The 20,343-nt window shown below is 43.2% G+C and overlaps 1 protein-coding gene and 1 pseudogene across 4 annotated transcripts in view; both read left to right on the top strand.

Annotated features, from left to right (window-relative positions):
- LOC126175183 (uncharacterized) overlaps positions 1-20,343 on the top strand; it is a 273,671-nt gene that overhangs the window by 207,408 nt on the left and 45,920 nt on the right. Inside the window, exon 3 of one of the 4 annotated variants that reach the window (XM_049921778.1) lies at positions 19,917-19,985. The exons of the other annotated variants lie outside the window; for them this stretch is intronic. Within the exon in view, the coding sequence (XP_049777735.1) occupies positions 19,917-19,981 (65 nt within the window). The 3' untranslated portion in view covers positions 19,982-19,985. The remainder of the gene's footprint in view (positions 1-19,916; positions 19,986-20,343) is intronic. 4 annotated transcript variants of the gene reach the window in all.
- LOC126177566 (5S ribosomal RNA) lies at positions 6,680-6,796 on the top strand (annotated as a pseudogene).

Here is a 20,343-nt window from a genome sequence, read left to right as displayed (position 1 = left end):
AAAAGTGCTATCTTTTAGGTACACGCCAATCACATTTACTTGTGTGTCACAACCAAAGTACCATGTCCAAAATGTCGGAAATCACAATGAGAGCAAAACACACATTCTGAAATGTTAAGTGGGTACTCTGCCCTATAGGACATGGGGCTGTCTCTGCTGCTCTCGCCTATTGCTTTGCACAGTCTGCAGTCAACGAACCAGAAATTGCCTCATAGCAAACTGATCTTTACATGGTTTGGAGCTGTGGTATCACCCATTTACCATCACTTCCCAGAAACACAGGACCCAGAATGGTACCAACCTTGTTACAAAAATGAAAAATAGTGCCACCCTTGGCACATATTACCACCCCTGCCCTCCCCCCCCCCCCCCCCTCCCTCCCAATTTAGTTACATGTTGTTAAACAAACATATCAGTCTTGAGACCCACTTTATCTGGAAGAAGGGAGCTCTCACTTCTCTCCCAGTATGAATATCAATCAACAAAACTGTTACTGGAGTTAAAAACTTAATAATTTGGATGGGACCCCTAAACCTGGGCAAAAGCTTTTTAACGATTTCATCAGTGGCTTTACAGATAGTGTGAAAGTTCATAAGGAAGACTTTCTCAACTCATAGTTATTCAGCTGCTGCCCCATATTGTACTGCTTAGCTTCCCTTTGATACACTTTCTTAATGTTCCTCTTAGTCCTTCTCCACTGAGCAACCCCCTTTTGAGCACTGATCTTCTAACACAAAAAGTCATCAGTTGACCATAAGCTACACTATGGAATAGTTACTTGGTAACCCAAGAGTAAACTAGCAGTCATAGGTTGATGGAGGTGATAGATCTCAGTCACTTTGAACACTGCTACAACATTTAGTTACATAAGGACTTCAGGTTCCTAGTAATGGAATACAAGGGATTTGGATAGTAAGGTGTAGCTGTTATATGTTGAATTCCCATACCTAAGAAGAATTTTTAAAAACTATGAGCCTTAAAAGATGTAGCATTACCCATTACCAAACACTGTGGTTGTCCGAAGGTTCCAAAAATACCATGCAAATTTTTTATTACATTTGAAAAGTTGCAGCCTTAGTTGGTAGCAGCCATGTAAAATGTGTAAACATGGCAAAGCATACCAAAATATGACAATTATCCAGCTTTGATCCAGGAAAATGGCCTACAAAATCCACAAACATTTTCTGAAAGCCCCTATCCACTGGCTTGGGAGCTAAATAACCTGTCTTCCTACTCTGGGCTAACTTACTAACAGCACAAATACTATAATTGGGAGACTCTCTTTTCGATGTTGTTACCCACACACAGCCGAATAAAATGCTGGCAAATTTTTTCATGAATTTATTTGCCCAAATGTTCTGCTACAAATGACCCATGAAAATACTGAAAGAGCAAAGGAAACAGTTCTTTGAGAAAAACATTACATTTATTATCAGGACAGGGCTTACAACAGATGACCTTTTCTCTTAAAAGATAAGGCTTCACCTTTCTCTAATTTTTTGTTTACTTCCCTCAGTCAGTTATCCTGACCTTGAAATTCCCTGGTATTATGGAATAATTGAGGAATATACATCAAAATTGGAATTATTAGAAAAAGTTGACATCCATCTTGTATGGTTGTCCTCACCCTGAATGACAGTGTGGCCACTAAATTATCCAACCCCTTTATATTGCACACCTCACATTTGAAAGTCAGAATAAGGGTTGCCCACTGGGCAATAAACTCAGTTTTTCTTGCTTTAGCTGGTGCCCAGCTGAGAGCTTGGCTATCTGTCTCTAAATTAAATTTTTGGTGTTCTACATAATAGTGAAATTTCTCCACTTCAAATAAAACCTGCTAATTTGTGTAGCTCGTAAATGGAGTATTTCTTTTCTAAATTGTTCATTGCCATTGAGGGATAATCAACCACCTTCTTGTTCCTAAAGTAAAACAGCTCTTACTCCCAATGCTGATACATCACTTTGAAAGATAAATTTGGCATTAAAGTCCGGTAGGGCTAACATGGGTGCTGATTTCAAGGCTTCTCTCAGTGCCAGGACTGAGGCTTCCTGTGAGGGACCCCAATAGCCTGGCAACTTGTTTAACATTTTCATTGGTCGCACAAAAACATCATGGGTGAACAGGCAAAAACTACCTTCTGCAGACTGACTGTCGGACTCGCCTTCCTCAACTGCCCAAAAACCTCCCGGAGACATTGTATATGCTCTTGGCTGGACTGCTATATATGACCAAGTAATCAAGATAGTGACACACATACCAAAATTTAATTTCAGAAAACCGTCTGTCCATTACCTGACAGAGTACCACTCACCTCTTGTCAAACCGAAGGGGACACAGTTGAATCAACATGTTCCAGTTTGTTACAAATTCCATAAAAAACTTTGGACCTCCCTCCAGCAGTATCTGATAATTTGCTTGATTAAGGTCAGAGATAATAAAGACATGCACTTCCTTAAACCATCAAAGACAGGATGCATATTGAAAAGTGGAACAGTTTTTAACACTATCCTGTTGGGTAATTCCTGGTAGTCTGCCACAGGCTGATACTTGCCATTAGATATCAGAACTAGAAAAACTGGCACAGTTTAAGCTTATTTTGAAGGCTGAATTAATCCTTGTTGTAACATATCATCCACCAGCCCCTTTAATAATTTATCCAGTGGCAGATAGTGTATATGGGGCTGTCTTAATTGGGACATCATATAAAGTCAACTCAGACCAATATTTTAACAATTGGTGACTCCCAGTTCCTGTGTTAATGTGTGTGAACTCAGCACACCTTCATCTTAACAAATTCATTAAAATGTATTAAGTGCTTGTTTAAGGAATTTGGGTCCTCCACACTAGTTGTCCTAATCCAAGGATTAATGTAAGCATCTGTTCAAATATTCCTTTGCCCATGCTGGCAAAAAGGGGTTCTGAAATTGTGGGCTAAATTTAAAATAAAATTTTTGTCCAGAACAATCAGAAAACAAACCAACATTGATGATAAAACTGGCACCCTAAATTCTCAACCACTCTTATACCAAACATCCCCACAAATCACCCATGGTCATCCTGACCTTCAGACACCCCTTTGCACTCAGACTTGCTATGTTAGCATTAAAATATTGTCTGGTAGCTAACTGTAACCTTCCCCACTTCCAAACACCCCAATTAGTGAGGAATGTGCTCTCTGGTTCATTATTTAATGAAGCAGAAACAAACAGCAAAGGTGGTGTTCCTTTATCTCTAATAGATGCAATTACTTTACCATTCCCAGGCAGTGCAACTGTCATAACTCTTGCATTCCACTCTTTTTCCTATGCACTACTCTCTTTATGTACCCTGACTCCCCAAGGCTTCAACAAGTTATTTTATTATAGCCTTTTACTCTACAACTCTGTGAACTAACCCTTCCAACATTCTTTCTTTGTTGAAAACCTGCCTTCTTATTCTCCCATCTAAACTTCTATTACTAGGGCAGCCTTCCCTTATTATCCCTATTCTTTCATGAATCCACAAGATCAATAGCCTGAATTTTGCAGACTACCTCATCTAACTGAACTAGAGTTTTGGGGACACCAAAATACTGCATATTTTCTATGATCACGTGTTAAGCACATAAAATATGATGTATTATATGTTCTTCACTGCACAGCAGATCCAAAGCTACCACACTCTTTTTAATTCATTCTATATTGTTTACCACTGAAGCAGCTCCTGCAACACTGGGAGGAATTATTCATCAGAAGCTAAGCCAAAATTGCTTTAAGATGTTGTTTTCCTGTATGGCATGTAGTACCTCTTTCAGTAAAGCCTAATACATCCAAAGCTCTTAGTTTCTTAGCCCACACTCTGTTCTGAAATTCAACAGTAAAATACAAAAACTAAACTATAGGGTCTACTGAATTCAAAGACAGATCCATTATTCACTCATAAATCACTGTAATGAATTTTGAATTTTCAGGAACAGAGTTTCAGGGATTCACTCATCATGATGACTTTGATTTTTCTGATTGGCTTCATTTCCAGATTCACTGAACTTCTTATCACAAATCTGAAACTGTTCACTAATAGTTTTACTATAAGTTTCTAAACATTCTTCGTGGTCTCCATCCACACCCAACAAATCATTCTTTCTATCTATGTAATGGTTAAAATGGGCCTGCAACCTCCATACTTGGTTTGGTGCACAACTCCCTTCAAATACAGTCTTCTCTAAAACTTTCTGAAATGTTTCACAAACTGTGACAGCATCAAAACTTTACTTTGCTCCGTAATCCTGTGTGCAACAGTAATGTGACTTTTGTGATGTACTTGTTCAACTAGATCCCAAAGAGTTCCTTTCAATTCTATCTTCCTTATTTACAAGTCATAAACTAGCTCACTTCTACATAGAAAAGCTGGGTCCTTTGCATTACCAAGCATTCCGAAAAATATGAAGGCGATACAATACAGCAGCCAAAATTTAATTCCAATCAAGTATATTCTGTTACAACTGTTTGTGGCAATAATGGACAATGGGAAAGGCAGATGGGACTGATTTACTGAGTTGAGTTACAAATGCAACAATTGATACATATATTTAGTAACTCCTTAAACATACGAACCTTATTACAATATGAAAATTCCTGGCAGATTAAAACTGTGTGCCAGACTGAGACTTGAACTCGGCAAAAACTGTGTGCTAGACTGAGACTCAAACTTGGCACCTTTGCCTTTTGTGGGCAAGTGCTGTACCATCTGAGGTACCCAAGCACAAATCACAACCCAGCCTCACAGCTTTAATTACAATAACTTGACACATCAATCGTTAGAACGTCTCTACAAAGTGAGTGGTTAAACAAGATTAATAGCTTAAAAACCAGACTCACAAGCGATTTAACTAAATCTGTAAAGAATTTAAAGGCAACTTAACAATTGTTTGAACACCAAGCTCAATGACCAGAGCTTTTAAAAAATGCAGATTATTGGTAGCAGCACCAATATTCAAAACAAAACTTCAGAATGATTAAATAACTTCAGTTATATATACAGTGGTAAGAATCAAAGATTTACAAAAGGTATCTTTTGCCTGATAAAGAATTTTGATTTACTGAAATAGAGGAAGGGGGGATGAAAAGGAAAGGAACAGGTGGGAAATCATGACTTGGCCATACAGGGCATTGTGGTATTGCAGTGTGAAAAGTTATAAATTTGTGCCAGATCAGGACTTGAACCCAGATGTTCCACTTCTCTAGAACAGTTGTCTTAACCGTCTCAGCCACCTGGGTGTGCTTCCCGTCTGACTTAAATTCTCAACTTATCACACACTGTATTGCAGCGTCCCTCACGTATTACACCACCCAAACTCAAATTCTTGATTCCTGTAAGAGTTTGAATGATATTTGTCCATCTACACTGAAATATGTGTCATAAAGCCATCACATTTGATTATATTAATGTAACTGAATGTTGTCTATTCTACCGGACATGTCCAACAGAACAGAGAGCATCTGGGATGACATGGCTTTTACATCATTTACTGAAATAGATGAAGAGGGAAGAAAGGGAAAGGGGTAGGTGACTCACAGAACACCGTAGCACCTCATTCAAATTGCAGCACCTCATTGGAATTGTTAAATAATGTCTTCTTCAATCTTCTTTAATTTAATGTAAAAATGAAGAATATTTCCTAGAATGAAACTATTTTTGTTCCATCCTCAAAGATGCCAGACTTGGTATAATTGGGTAGCTAGGCTGTGAAATCCAGACAACTCCTTAATTGTTCTTAATGTGTGTTCAGGAGATATCATTCCATCATTGACAACCTTATCCTACTGGAGGGAGCTACACGAAAGACTTTCCTAATCTGGCATCAGATGGTAGTAACTTCAGAACATGTATGATTCTACTTGGATGCTTAATAATTCTAGACAGTAATCCATTATAGATGCGGTACACTGTGACTATGATTCATAAATGTTACGGTATTATTTACACAGAAAAAATGGAATAACGTAAGACAGAGTTCTTCTATGACTGGATAAGTATTGCACATAATGAAGTGTATGATACTGCAGGTGGTCTCTAGTGGGAAGCATGGCAGATGGGTGGTATCTCAGGAGGCACTCTCTCAGTTCGCCATTTGCCAGTCCCTCAGGGAAGAGGCGGTGGTTGTGACCTGTGTACACCAGTGGGTGCAGTAAAAGAAGAGTGACTTTTAATCCTTTATTTCCGCCAATACATCTCTCCTTTATCGATGCTACAGTGGTCCTCTACTGCTGCTTGTCCAGGTGCACTGCAAGCACCTGGTATAAACTCAGGAAATGGATGCTGCGTCTCTACCCTCTGCACTCGAAGAAGGTGGCACATGTGTATGTGGCTTACATATGCCGGCCTAGGAGGTCCTCAATCCCCTCCCATAACTGTGGCTCATCTCTGCCCTCTGAACTGTGATGATGGTTGTCGTGTGGTCGAAAAGTGCACCAACCCTGGCCTGCCATGCAGGTAGGCCCCATGGCTCCACTGAAGTGTCAGGAATGCTGGTGTCCTGGCTGAAGTTTACATGGAAGACCTTCAGGCCCTCCCATCTGTGTTGGAAGCCGTCAGCAGCCCTGAACTTGTGACTGGTGCTTACGGAGAGGAAGACATCTCTCCAGCGGCTGTTGGCAGTATTGAGTATGAGCAGGAAATCTACAACAGCCTTATACCCAGGGCAACGGCCTTGCCGCAGTGGATACACCGGTTCCCGTGAGATCACCGAAGTTAAGCGCTGTCGGGCGTGGTCGGCACTTGGATGGGTGACCATCCAGCCACCATGCGCTGTTGCCATTTTTTGGGGTGCACTCAGCCTCGTGATGCCAATTGAGGAGCTACTCGACCGAATAGTAGCAGCTCCGCTCAAAGAAAACCATCATAACGACCGGGAGAGCGGTGTGCTGACCACACGCCCCTCCTATCCGCATCCTCAACTGAGGATGATACGGCGGTTGGATGGTCCCGATGGGCCACTTATGGCCTGAAGACGGAGTGCTTATACCCAGCGTTAATACCATGTCAGGGAATCGAGTATGTATGTCCTGTATACCATCAATCCTTCTTACCAACTTCCTTCTGAACTCAAATGCTGAAGCATTTATAGTGTGAAATATTGGCTGGTGTTGGCCCAATGTCACTTGTAATGCCCACATAGGCTTCCCTAATATGAATGTATCAGCGATTTGTATCATGCCCTATTTGCTTAACACATTTGTTATACCAACAGACTGATTCTTAACAATATTAGTAAGCCTTCTTGCATCATCAACGGGGCACCTTACTTCATGTAACAAGGTGATGTGATACTTCTCAGTCATATGGCATTACTAAGCTCCTGCTGATGCTAGCAACCCAGTTCGCACAAAGAGCCGATGTCCTGCTTTCCACCTGACCTGCTAATATGATGAAATGCTGCCATTTCATTTCAAGCTTGTTGACACTCCTGCAAGGAATACAAAGTGAATGAGGTCTCACTATTATGTAATTCTGCGGCCAGCTGTGTGATACAGTGTTTGTACGTAACACCTCCTCCCCCCCCACCCCCCACCCCCATTTAGAAAAATTCAACCCAAATTTTAAGAACCACCCAAGAATTCTCACTCCTATTAATTATGGTACTATTTACAAAATCTTTACTAATTTTACCCTTGTACTTCACTAACAGTCTATCCCACCTGGTGTAATCCATTCCAGAGGAATCTTGTGTGCAGGTTTACATTCTGCTTGCATCATTCTACACCTCAGGAAAAGATAAACTGCACAAATGGTTGCTAGTGTTGTGGTTATGCTAGTGCCTGTTATACTAATGGTAATTGTACTTTGCTTCTGTTTACGATGAAACTCCTGTATATATCTTAACATCTGATCCATGGCAATTTGTCTATTCCTCTCATCAATCAATTTATTTAAACTTTGCAGTACTGTAGGGTCTAGATTATAATGTAGGAAAGAAATATTCTGACTAGGTAAAATGCTAGTTGAATTCCCCGGCCAATACAGCAGTGGTTGATCACACTATTTATTACCGTAGTACCCATTGCCCAATGGTTGATCAACAAATCCCTGTGCCTCTAAGCTGATCAATATTGTCCCACACAATACAGCCCATGTAGGCATCATCTTTGCCATCACCTAAAGAAAGTAGTGTACATACAAACCCTTCCCATTCTGAAGAGAAACAAAAACAAAAAAACAAAAACTCAAAAATACAAATACAATGAAAAAAGAAAGCAGAAATTCTACAATTACACTTGTGGTTCATATATACACTACTTATTCCTTGATCTTAATCCATAAGGTATATCCCCAGATCTTTGATTACCCTTCAGTTTTTTATTCTGCATATGTGGTACTACTGCCACCGGTACTTGAGGTAGAAAAAATCTACTGCTCCGTGATAAGGTTTAATTCTACCCACATGCACTACTGAAGTTAGTCCTGGTAACTGCAACTTCACATTTACAGGTGACATTACTTCAATCACTTTGTAAGGACCCTGAATCTTCATTAAAAACTGCTTGGTCTTACCCTTCAGAGTGTACGGGTTCACAAATAATACCCACTGACATATTTGGTACTGTGGCAACTTCCTCCTAATCAGCCCTGTTCATTTTTGGCATTCCAATGCTTTTGTGTTTGCCTTCTTGACTTTCTGCCAGACATCCCTTAGCATTCCAGCAAGCACCTTGACATTTTCCCCATCTTTCCCTAATTTTGGTTTCATTACATCGAATGGAAATGGCTTTTTATGCCCATACACAACCTCATAAGGTGATAATCCCACCCCTGTATGAGCTTTTGCATTGTAAGCACAATCGATGAAATCTAGGTATGTATCCCAGTCCAGACATTGTGACCCCATGAAGTGACTCAGCATTTTTGCTATAGTCCTATGCACTCTTTCTGTATGACCATTTGCCTGTGGGTGAAATGGACTCGTACACAATTTCCTAACTTTCAGTGAGCTACACAATTGCTTAATGAGATTGGACATGAAATCAGTCCCATGGCCTGTGATAACTGTTTGCAGTACCCTAAACTTAAGTATCCAGTGCTTCACCATAGCATTCGCTACCATACTTGCCTCCTGATCTGGTATTGCTACCATAACCAAATACCTCAAGAAATGGTCAATCATTGTCAATATATATTTGTTACCTGACTGACTCTTGTGAAACAGTCCTAGGACATCAGCTTCTATCATTTGAAATGGATAATCAGACTGCGGTAACCTTTGAAAAATGCACCTTCTGGTGACTCAAATCATCACATTGTGCATACAGAATACAGTTCTTTACATACTGTTCCACTTCAGTTCTTCTTGTTCTCCACCAGAATCTCTCTGCTACCTTTCAGTCCATTGTTCTCCTACCTCCGTGACCTAACAGTGTATGATCACGAGCTTGCTGTAGTACCTCTGTCTGTAAAGCTACTGGAACTACCACACGTGGTCCACACTTACTTGATCTACACAATATGTCACCTTGCATGACAAACAGTGGCTGTTTACAATACACTTGACACACTCTGTCCTTCACTTATTCCCTATTTAGATCTTTTAAATCAAACCCTGAAACCTGTATCACTCCTATCTTCCTACTTAGTGCATCAGCATTTTTGTGTTTAACCCTTGGTTTGTGTTTTACATAGTACTCAAATTTGCTTAACTTCAAAGCCCATCTCATAAAATGACTTGCAGAATCTTTTAGTTCAAGCAGCCATTTTAATGCTGCCTGATCAGTAACAACAGTGAATTTATGCCCATATAGGTAACATCTGAAATAAGAAACACCATAGATCAAAGCTAGCTAGCATCTCCTCCATGGTAGAATAATTTTTTTCAGCCTTATTAAGCTGACATGAGGCATCTGTGAATATATCCTCTTTCCCCTCAATCACCCAAAGCCATAGAACTAGTGTCGCAGGACAGTATAAACTCTTTTGTGAAATTTGGAAATGCCAAAACTGAATCTGAAGTTAATATGTCCTTTAAATTTTAAAATGCTGTCTGACACTCGGGCATCCATCTAAACGTAACCCCTTTTATCATCAATGGTTGTGCTATTCCAGCAAACCCCTTCACGAATTAATGATAATAATTTGATAATCCCATAAATGATTGTAACCGCTAAACAGTCCAAGGGACCGGAAAGTCACATACTGCCGATGTAAGTTGCGGATCTGTCCTTACCCCATCCTGACTAATTATATGCCCCAGATAGTTTACTTGTGACTGTGCAAAGTGACATTTTTCAACACTAAGTGTCAGTTGAGCTTTCTCTAATTTGTCAAATACTGCAAGACTTTGTAGTCATATTGTCAGATACTGATTCCAAACACTGAACATGCTCCTCTAGATGTTTTGCAAAGACAATTATGTCATCCAAGTAGAACACACATTTACTGTGTCTTAAGCCTCTGAAGACTCCATCCAACAACCGCTGAAATGTGGCTGGTGCATTCTTCAACCCAAAAGGCATCCTACAATATTTGTAATGACGAGATGTTGTGGTAAATGCTGTTTTATGTCTATCACCAGGATCAACTTCAATTTGGTGGTACCCACTTCTCAAATTCAGAGTCGAAAAGAACTTGCACTGACCCAAATTATCCAATGTGACCGTAATATTAGGTATTGGATTCCATCTGAGACTGTTTACTGATTCAAAAATCTATAATCACAGCAAAATCAATATTTCTTTGTCCCATCTGCTCATTTTAGGCGCCAGGACCATGCTGTTGGACCATGCACTGTTGCTATGTTGTATGATTCCATCTGACAACTGCTGATCTACAAACTGTTCTGTCAAAGGCTGTAAATGCTTTGGCACTCAATACTGTTTCCTAAACACTGGTGGATGATTCCCCATTGGTATCCTATGCTGTGTGACCAGCGTAGCCAGTAATACTCCCTGTGTATTGAACAAATCCTTATACCTCACTAAAAACGTTTTCATCAATGGTCTATCCTCACCCTTCAGGAGCTTCACCTTCTCTTGCAACACAGACAAACTGACGGTTCATTCTGTTTCACTCTGAAACTCGTAATCCTCCATATCCTCATCCTCAAAAACTTCTAACATAACCACAAGCAACCCCTTTGAGAGAGTAACTTCATATTCCCCAAAATTATCCATGCTTATTGGCACCATAACCTGATCCCTAATGTCCCTTGTACATGTAATACACCTACATACAAAACAATATTGCTCATCCAACACATCATTACTCACTAGTAGTTCTTCCAAACACACTAAATCTTTCGGAACATCAACATCAACTGGTACCCAGATTAGTTTTCCTGTACCTGCTGGTACTCTGTCATGCACCCCCTGTGGATCTGGAGGTAAGAATAGGACCGAGGTATTCCTGCCTGCTGTAAGAGGCGACTAAAAGGAGCTTCACACATTTTGGCCTTTATGTGATGGTCACATGTAGGGTCTGACCTCCATTCTTCAAAATTTTCCTGAAGAGTAAGTCAATTGTGGAAGGCCGCCTTACATGGTGCGGACTTCTTTGCACCTGATATCCATCACGGTAGCCAGTCTGTTGTGGTGGGGCCGCCATGTACCCTGTTGGTTGTAGTCCCCTGAACACACAGGTATCACTCTGCTGATGCCTGCATCGTTAACTCTCCACATATGCCAAGGGGTAGATGCCCATCCCCCTGGGGCATCGGGACTCCCAGCAATGGCCATCCTGCCAAGTGGCCTTTGCTACGGCTGGGTGGCACCCTTAGGGAGGGCTCCTGATTGGAGAGGGTGGCATCAGGGCAGATGACACATGATGAAGCATAGTCCATCATCTCTTGCTGGTGGTGAAACACCAGCAGTCTCTAAGCATTCACAAGCTCAATTCAACGCACAGAAGTACGACCCCAAATCATTCCTGTCCCTGGCCACACCAAGGGAGGAATGTTAGGCTAAGGATGGCAGTGGATCTTATTCACCCCGGTACCTTGCATGTTCAAGAGCTGATGGGGAATCTTTCATGATGATAAAGCCTCAGGTTTTTTTGAGCATTTAGAGAACAAGTTTGGGGAGGTGGAGGGATTGTCCAAAATGAGATCTGGGTCAGTCTTGATCAAAACAGCATCCTCTGCCCAGTCATGGACATTACTCACTTGTGACAAGCTGGGGGATGTTTCTGTAATGATCACGCACCATAAGAGCTTAAATATGGTCCAGGGTATCATATTTCTTTTGCAGTCTGACGATGAGCTCCACGCCAGTTTAGATTGGCAAAGTGTACATTTTGTCCGGCATGTCCACCAGGGTCCGAAGGATAATCAGGTTGCCACCGGTGCCTTCATCTTGGCCTTTGAGGGTGATACATTGCCTGAGAAGTTCAAGGTGGTGGTCTACCACTGTGATGTAAAGCCCTACATCCCTCCTCCAATGCGGTGCTTTATGTGCTGGAAAGTGAGCCATATGTCTTCCCACTGTACTTCCAGCATCACATGTCGAAATTGTGGATGCCCATCACATCCCAATACTCCATGTGCCCCACCTCCCATCTGTGTCAACTGCGCAGAGCACCATTCACCTTGCTCACCAGAGTGCAGGATTCTCCTGAAAGAAAGGAAAATAATGGAGTACAAGAACCTGGACTGACTGACCTACACTGAGGCTAAGAGAAAAATTGAACACCTGCATCCTGTACATATGACATCGTCTTACGCCGCCACTACAACAGTGCAGACATCATCAACTCTGCCAACCCCAGTCACCTCTCAGAGCCGGAAGACTGCACCTGCCCCCTTGATGGTGGGGGACATTTCCTTCCCTGTTGCTCCCACACCATCTATTCAGGAGCAACACCCCCAACTATCAGGGACGTCCATCCCCACTGCTAAGGGGTCCCTTGGGTCACTCCCTTCCCAGGTTTCTGACAGTGAGAAAGATGACACCCACCAGGGGCTGAAGAGCTCAAAAGTAGCTCGTCATTGGGCTTCACACTCATTCTCAGTCCCGGAGACTGAGCCAGTGAAGTCCTCCCAGCCAGGGAAACCCAAGAAGCAGCGAGAGAAATACAAAAAGAAGACGTCTATGACCAAGGAAAAAGTTGGGGCACCCCCACCACCGCTACCTGCAAGCTCTGTCTCTGAGGATGGGGTGGAGATTCTGGCATCCGCTGAGAACCTAGATCTCGCCAGACCCTCAGACATAATGGATAAAGACTGCTCAGGCAAAAAGTTGGTGACAGCAGGTGACTCTGAGGATTAAACTGTCCCGTTGAATGTTCCATGCCTTGCCAGTCTCACGATTACATCATCCTCCAGTGGAATTTCGGCCGTTTTTTCCACCACCTGGCTGAGCTAAGGCAACTGTTAAGCTTTACACCTGCTATCTGCATTGCCCTCCAGGAAACCTGGTTCCTGGCAATGTGGACCCTGCCCTCCATGGTTATAGGGGATATTACAAGAACTGTAGCGACTATAATTGAGTGTCAGGTGGAGTTTGTGTTTATGTCCTAAACTCAGTCTGTAGTGACACCGTGCCCCTTCAAACCCCTCTTGAAGCTGTGGCTGTCAGGATAAGGACAACACACAAAATAACTGTCTGCAATGTATGTCTTCCTCCAGATGGTGCAATGCCCCTGAATGTATTAGCTGCACTGATTGATCAACTCCCTAAATCTTTCCTACTTTTGGGAGATTTTTAACACCCAACACCCCTTGTGGCATGGCACCGTGCTTACTGGCCAAGGCAGAGATGTTGAAACTTTACTGTCTCAGTTCGACCTCTGCCTCTTAAATACTGGGGCCACCACACATTTCAGTGTGGCTCATGGTAGTTACTCAGCCATTGATTTATCAGTTTGCAGCCCAGGACTTCTCCCATCTGTCCACTGGAGAGCACATGATGACCTGTGTGATAGTGACCATTTCCCCATCTTCCTGTCACTGCCCCAGTGTCAGGCCCATGGACGCCTGCCCAGATGGGTTTTAAACAAGGCGGACTGGGAAACTTTCATCTTTGCTGTCACCGTTGAATCTCCCCCACATGGTAACATCAATGTCATGGTTGAGCAGGTGATTACAACAATTGTTTCTGCAGCAGAAAACGTGATCCCTCGCTCTTTAGAGTGCCCCCGGCATAAGGCAGTCCCTCGTTGGTCACCGGAAGCTGCTGAATCAATTAAGATGCATTAGCTAGCTCTACAGCAGCATAAGTGGCACCCTTCCATGGAGCACCTCATAACCTTTAAGCGGCTCCATTCCCTCTGTTTGCCAACTTATCAAATGAAGGAAGCAGAAGTGTTGGGAGAAATACTTCTCAACCTTTGGCTGCCATACATCACCTTCCCAAATCTGCGTAAAGATCAAACGTCTTTTCGGGTACCAGACCCCAACAGATGTTCCCGGTGTTATCTACCGATGCAAAAGAAATTGCTGAGCACTTTGCTTGAGGCTCTGCATCGGAGAATTACCTCCCCCCAGCCTTTCACACTCTCAAACAGTGGCTGGAAGGGAACGTCCTCTCATTCACTACATGCCACAGTGAATCCTATAACGCCCCCTTTACAGAGTTGGAGCTCCTCAGTGCCCTTGCACATTGCCCTGATACAGCTCCTGGGCCTGATCACATCCACAGCCAGATGATTAAACATCTCTTAGCTGACTACAGGCAACATATCCTTGTCATCTCCAACCGGATCTGGTGTGATGGCACTTTCCATTGCATTGGCAGGCAAGTACCACCATTCTGATACTCAAACCTGGTAAAAACCTGCTTGATGTGGATAGCTATCAGCCCATCAGCCTCACCAACGTTCTTTGTAAGCTGCTGGAATGTATGCTGTGTTGGCAGTTGGGTTGGGTCCTGGAGTCACGTGGCCTACTGGCTCCATGTCAGGGCGGCTTCCATCAGGGTCGCTCTACCACTGATAATCTTGTGTCCCTTGAATGTGCCATCTGATCAGCGTTTTCCAGACGCCAACACCTGAATGCCTTTTTTTTTTTTTTTTTTTTTTTTTTTTATGTAAAGCATACAACATGACCTGGCCACACCATATCCTTGCCACACTGTATGAGTGGGGTCTCCGGGGCCCTCTCCCAATTTTTATCCAAAACTTCCTGTTGCTCTGTACTTTCTGTGTCCAAGTTGGTGCCTCCCATAGTTCCATCCATATCCAGGAGAATGGAGTCCCGCAGGGCTCTGTATTGAGTCTCTCTGTATTTTTAGTGGCCATTAACAGTCTAGCAGCAGCTGTTGGGCCCTCCGTCTCACCTTCTCTGTATGCAGATGACTTCTGCATTTCGTACTGCTGCTCCAGTACTGGTGTTGCTGAGCATTGCCTACAGGGAGCCATCCACAAGGTGCAGTCATGGGCTCTAGCCCATGGCTTCCAGTTTTCCGCTATGAAGATGTGTGTCGTGGGTGCATTTCTGTTGGCGTCGTACCATTCATCCAGAACCAGCACATTATCTTAATGACGATGCACTCACTGTAGTGGAGACATATCAATTCTTAGGTCTGGTTTTCAATGCTCATCTGACTTGGCTTCCTCATCTCCATCACCTTAAACAGAAGTGTTGGCACCACCTCAATGCCCTCTGCTGCCTGAGCACAACCAACTGGGGTGCAGATTGTTCCATGCTGCTGCAGCTCTACAGAGCCCTTGTTCAATCCTGTCTTGACTATGGGAGTGTGATTTATGGTTTAGCGGCCCGTCAGCATTGTATCTGCTTGACCCAATGCACTATTGTGGAGTGCGACTAGCAACAAGAGCTTTTAGGACGAGTCTGGTGACAGGCTTACCGGTGGAGGCTGGAGTCCCTCCATTGAAGATCAGACATGCACGACTGCTCACCTGTTACGTTGCACACATTCATCGCTCTCCTGAAACTCCTAATTACCATCTTCTTTTCCCAACCATGGTGGTCCACCTCCTGCACAGGCGGCCCAGGTCAGGGCTAAAGGTTGCGGTTCACATGTGATCACTTCTGTCTGAAGTGGAGTCCTTCCCTTCACCACCTCTCCTCGAGGTCCATTCAAATACACCTCCATGGTGTAGCTGTAGGCCGAAGCTTTGCCTGGAACTTTCGTGTGGCCCTAAGGACTCTGTTAACCCTGCAGCTCTGTGCTGTCACTTCCTCTCAATTCTTTAAGTGTTCCGGGGCTCTGAAAGGTTAACACCAATGGTTCAAAGGCTGATGGTAGTGTTGGTTTCACCTTTGTCCAAGAGGCCATACTGAACAGCATTCTTTGCCTGGCTGCAGTGTATTCACTGCAGAGCTGGTGGCCATATCTCGTGCACTTCAGTATACCCATTCATGCCCCGAGGAATCGTTTCTTCTGTGTACCGACTCCTTGAGCAGCCTACAAGCTATCAACTAGTGATACCCTTGCCATCCTTTGGTGGCATCCATCCAGGAGTCCATCTATACCCTGGACAGGTCCCGCCATTCAGTGGTGTTTCTGTGGACCCCAGAACACATTGGCATCCCAGGCAATGAACTTGCCGACAGGCTGGCCAAACAGGCTACGCGGAAACCACTTCTGGGGATGGGCATCTCTGAACCTGATCTGCGTTCTGACTTATGCCATAGGGTTTTTTGGCTTTGGGAGACAGAATAGCATAACAGTATGCGCAACAAGCTGTGTGTCATTAAGGAGACTATGAATGTGTGGAAGTCTTCCATGTGGGCCTCTCACAGGGAATCAGTTGCCCTCTGCTGGCTCTGCATTGGCCACACTTGAGTGACCCACAGTTACCTCTTGCACTGTGAAGACACACCTTAGTGTCGGTGCAGTGCCTGCTTGGCAGGGCCCATATTCTGGTGCACTGTCCCACTTCAACTAGCCAGCGACGAAATCTTGGGATGCCGGACTCAATGCTGCTCATTTTATCTGACAACACCTCATTGGCTGATTTAGTTATACGTTTTATTTGTGAGGGTGGGTTTTATCGCATGTCCTTTGCCGCTATGTGACCTCCACCCTAGTGCTTTTAGGGTGGAGGTTTTAATGTGTTGCAGAGTGGCTGGCTTTTCCTTTTTATTCTCGTGATTGGCCAGCCACTGTAATCTGCTTTCTTGTTTTACTCTATTCTGTTTCTAGGATCTCTCTGTTGTTTTCTTGTCCTCTTTTTATTCCTTTTAGTGTTCGTTACCTTTCCTTCACTCCTGTGGTTTTTCCTTTTTTCTGTTTTGTGTTATGTGTCTCATTTGTTTTATTCTCACACTTGTGGCATTGTTTTATTAGGAACAAGGGACTGATGACCTTGTAGTTTGGTCCCTTTCCTCCTCTTTTAAACCACCCAACCTCTGTCATGCAAATAAATCTTCAATGCACTTATAAACAGTTTATCTGAAGCTACCTTTGCAATAGGTGCATCTTGTGATACAGAAAAATTTGCAACTGTAGTCCTCAACAGAAATAGCTTACCATAGAGTTCAACCATTCATTGTGAAAGATCGATTCTAGCATGATGTCTAACCAGAAAATCCAACCCCAGTATCTCAGCAACACCTTGTTCCACAGTTGGGAAAACCTTCATTTGCTCATGAAACCTTACATTTCCTATCTTAAACACAAGCCATGTTGTCCCAATTGCATCTACTGCACTGCTGCCCACTGTGAGCAATGTACACCTTGGTTCCTGTAGTCTGCACTTATCCACAAGATCCAGACTCGCAACCGATATGTGTGCCCCTGTGTCCACCAAAAACTCACACTGTTTCCCCATTTACCCAAGCCACTAATGAACAATCTGTCTCTGCATGCGGTTTACATACTCTTCTCTTTACTGGGAATGCTTCCCGATGGTCGGAAGACTCCAGTTGCAGTTTAACAGTTTCTTTTTTCCTTCATAGTCATTCCACTTCCTCAACCCACAGTCACGTGCTTTATGCCCAAACTGCTGGCAATTAAAACATTGCAGTTGACAACACTGGGTTTTTGCATGACCTTTTCTACAGCAGTGACATACTTTATTTGACATAAACAGTCTCTGCTCATTTCAGGGCCTAGTAGCAGTATCTGCCTCTTGCAGATGCATAGCTATTCTCAGTGCCCCAGTGACCTCCTGTGGATTCTCCATCCTTACCCTGATTGAAAATTCTGGAGAAATCCCCCTTAGGAACACATCTAGTGCCCTATCCTCTGCTTCTTTCAATAATACTGTGTCTGCATCCAGTTTGCCAGTCAACTCATAAGTTTGCCCTTTCAACTTGCGTATTCTATCCGAAAACACTTCCACTGTCTCATTTGACATCTGCCTCAAATTACTCAATTTTTCATGAAACAACTGCACACTATTCTGTTTACTGTAATGATGCCTTAACTCGTCTGCCAATTCTGTAAATGTAGTAACCTTATCCAAAACCTCGTGGTACATAATGTACGCCTTTGCCTTACCCAGCAAGCACTATTTGGCCATCTGCTCAGACCAGTTGCACAACCTAGCTGTCCTGTAAAAAAATAGTGACATTCGCTGATGTTTTGCTAGAAAAGTGGGAATAAAGCCTGTGGCTGTAGGATCTACAGATGCTAATGGAACTGGTAGTACTGCTTTAGGCATATCAGACTCTGACTGTATCAAATGCACCATTAAATTTCACAGTTCTTGAGCCATCTGCTCTTTCTGCTCCTGCAATAGCTTAACCTGCTCCATTAGAGTATAAATTGTAGCTGCGGTAGCAGCTGCCCATATTTGTGCAATTTCCTTCTCAAAATAAGCTCTACTTGCTACACAAGACCACACAAAACATATAAAAAATAATTTATTACAACCCTCTTTCACAAGACCATAATTTCCACATGTGGAACACACAACAGGAACATATCTATCACAAGGCACACTATGGTCAGACAAGTTAACCATTTTACACACTACTGGTACTAAATTCAGTTCCCTACAATTCCCTTAAACTCAGACATGTTAGCCGGTTCACTATGTTTCGTACTCCAGACATGATCACAACCAAAACAGATATTTGTGTGAGGAAGAAAGTTGTTCAGCAACTCACCCCACAAGTGCTACTACTGCTGCATGGCTCTGGTATGATACACTCGTGCAGGCTCCTGATGCTGATGTGGTAGGCATCAGAAGAAACACTTCTGACACCACTTTTGCAGGTGGCAACTATTGGGTGGCGTGGATGATGGATGGTGTGTCAGGAGGCCCTCTCCCAGTTCGCCACTTGCCGGTTTCTCAGGGAAGAGAAGGTGATGGTTACCTGTGTACGCCAGTGGGCCCAGTAAAAGGAAGCTAACTTTTAACCCTTTATTTCTCCAAATACATCTCTAGTTATTGATGCTACGGCAATCCTCTGCCACTGCTTATCCGGGTGTGCCGCAAGCACCTGGCAGCTACTCAAGAAGTGGATGCTGCGTCTCCAACCTCCACACTCAAAGAAGGTGACATGTGCATATGTGGCTTACACACGCTGATGTAGGAGGTCCTCAATCCCCTCCCATAACTGTGGCTCATCTCTGCCCTCTAAACCATGATGATAGTTGTTGTGTGGTCGAGAAGTGCACCGACCCTGACCTGCCATGCAGGTAGGCCCCGTGGCTCCTCTGAAGTGTCAGGAACACTGGTGTCCTGGTCCAAGTTGACACGGAAGACCCCCAGGCCTTCACATCTGCGTTGGAAGCTGTCAGCAGTGCCGAACTTGTGGCTGGTGCTTATGGAGAGGAAGACATCTCTCCAGCGGCTGTTGTCAGTGTTGAGTACGAGCAGAAATCTACAACAGACTTATACTCTGCATTAATCCTGTGTCAGGGAATAGAGTACGTGTGTCCTGTAACCATCAAACTTTCTGACAATCTGAACTCAAATGCCGGAGTATTTATAGTGTGAAATATCAGCTGGTGTCATAAAGACCGCTTAGGCTTTCCTAATATGAATGTATCAGTGATTCATATTGTGCCCTGTTTGCTTAAAACATTTGTTATACCAACAGACTGGTCAGTAACAGAACTCAGTACACCTTCTTGCATCAGCAACGCGGCCCTTTACTTCACATAACAAGGTAACGTGATACTTCTCAATCGTATTGCTTTACTAAGCTCCTGCTGATGCTAGCTACCCAGTTTGTACAGAGCACTGATGTCCTGCTTTCTGCCTGACCTGCTAACGTGTTGAGACACTCCAATTTCATTTCATATATATGTGGAAATATTCACCACAAATTTTGAAGACTGCAGACACTAATCATAAGGCATGAGCGCAAAAACAATTCCATTCCACAGAACTGTCATAAGAAAGCATACAGTGGTTATTTAATTAAAATGAAAAAATGATAAGTTAATAGTCTCACTAGACTTACATTTTTTTCTTTCTTTGTTTACAGAGTATATCAGCACTTCTTTAGATCATACAAAGAGCTC

The sequence above is a fragment of the Schistocerca cancellata genome, chromosome 3, assembly GCF_023864275.1.
Source record: "Schistocerca cancellata isolate TAMUIC-IGC-003103 chromosome 3, iqSchCanc2.1, whole genome shotgun sequence".
NCBI classification, from domain to species: domain Eukaryota; kingdom Metazoa; phylum Arthropoda; class Insecta; order Orthoptera; family Acrididae; genus Schistocerca; species Schistocerca cancellata.
The sequence above is the reverse complement of the archived record's forward strand: the minus strand, read 5'-3'. Positions and strand labels throughout refer to the sequence as shown.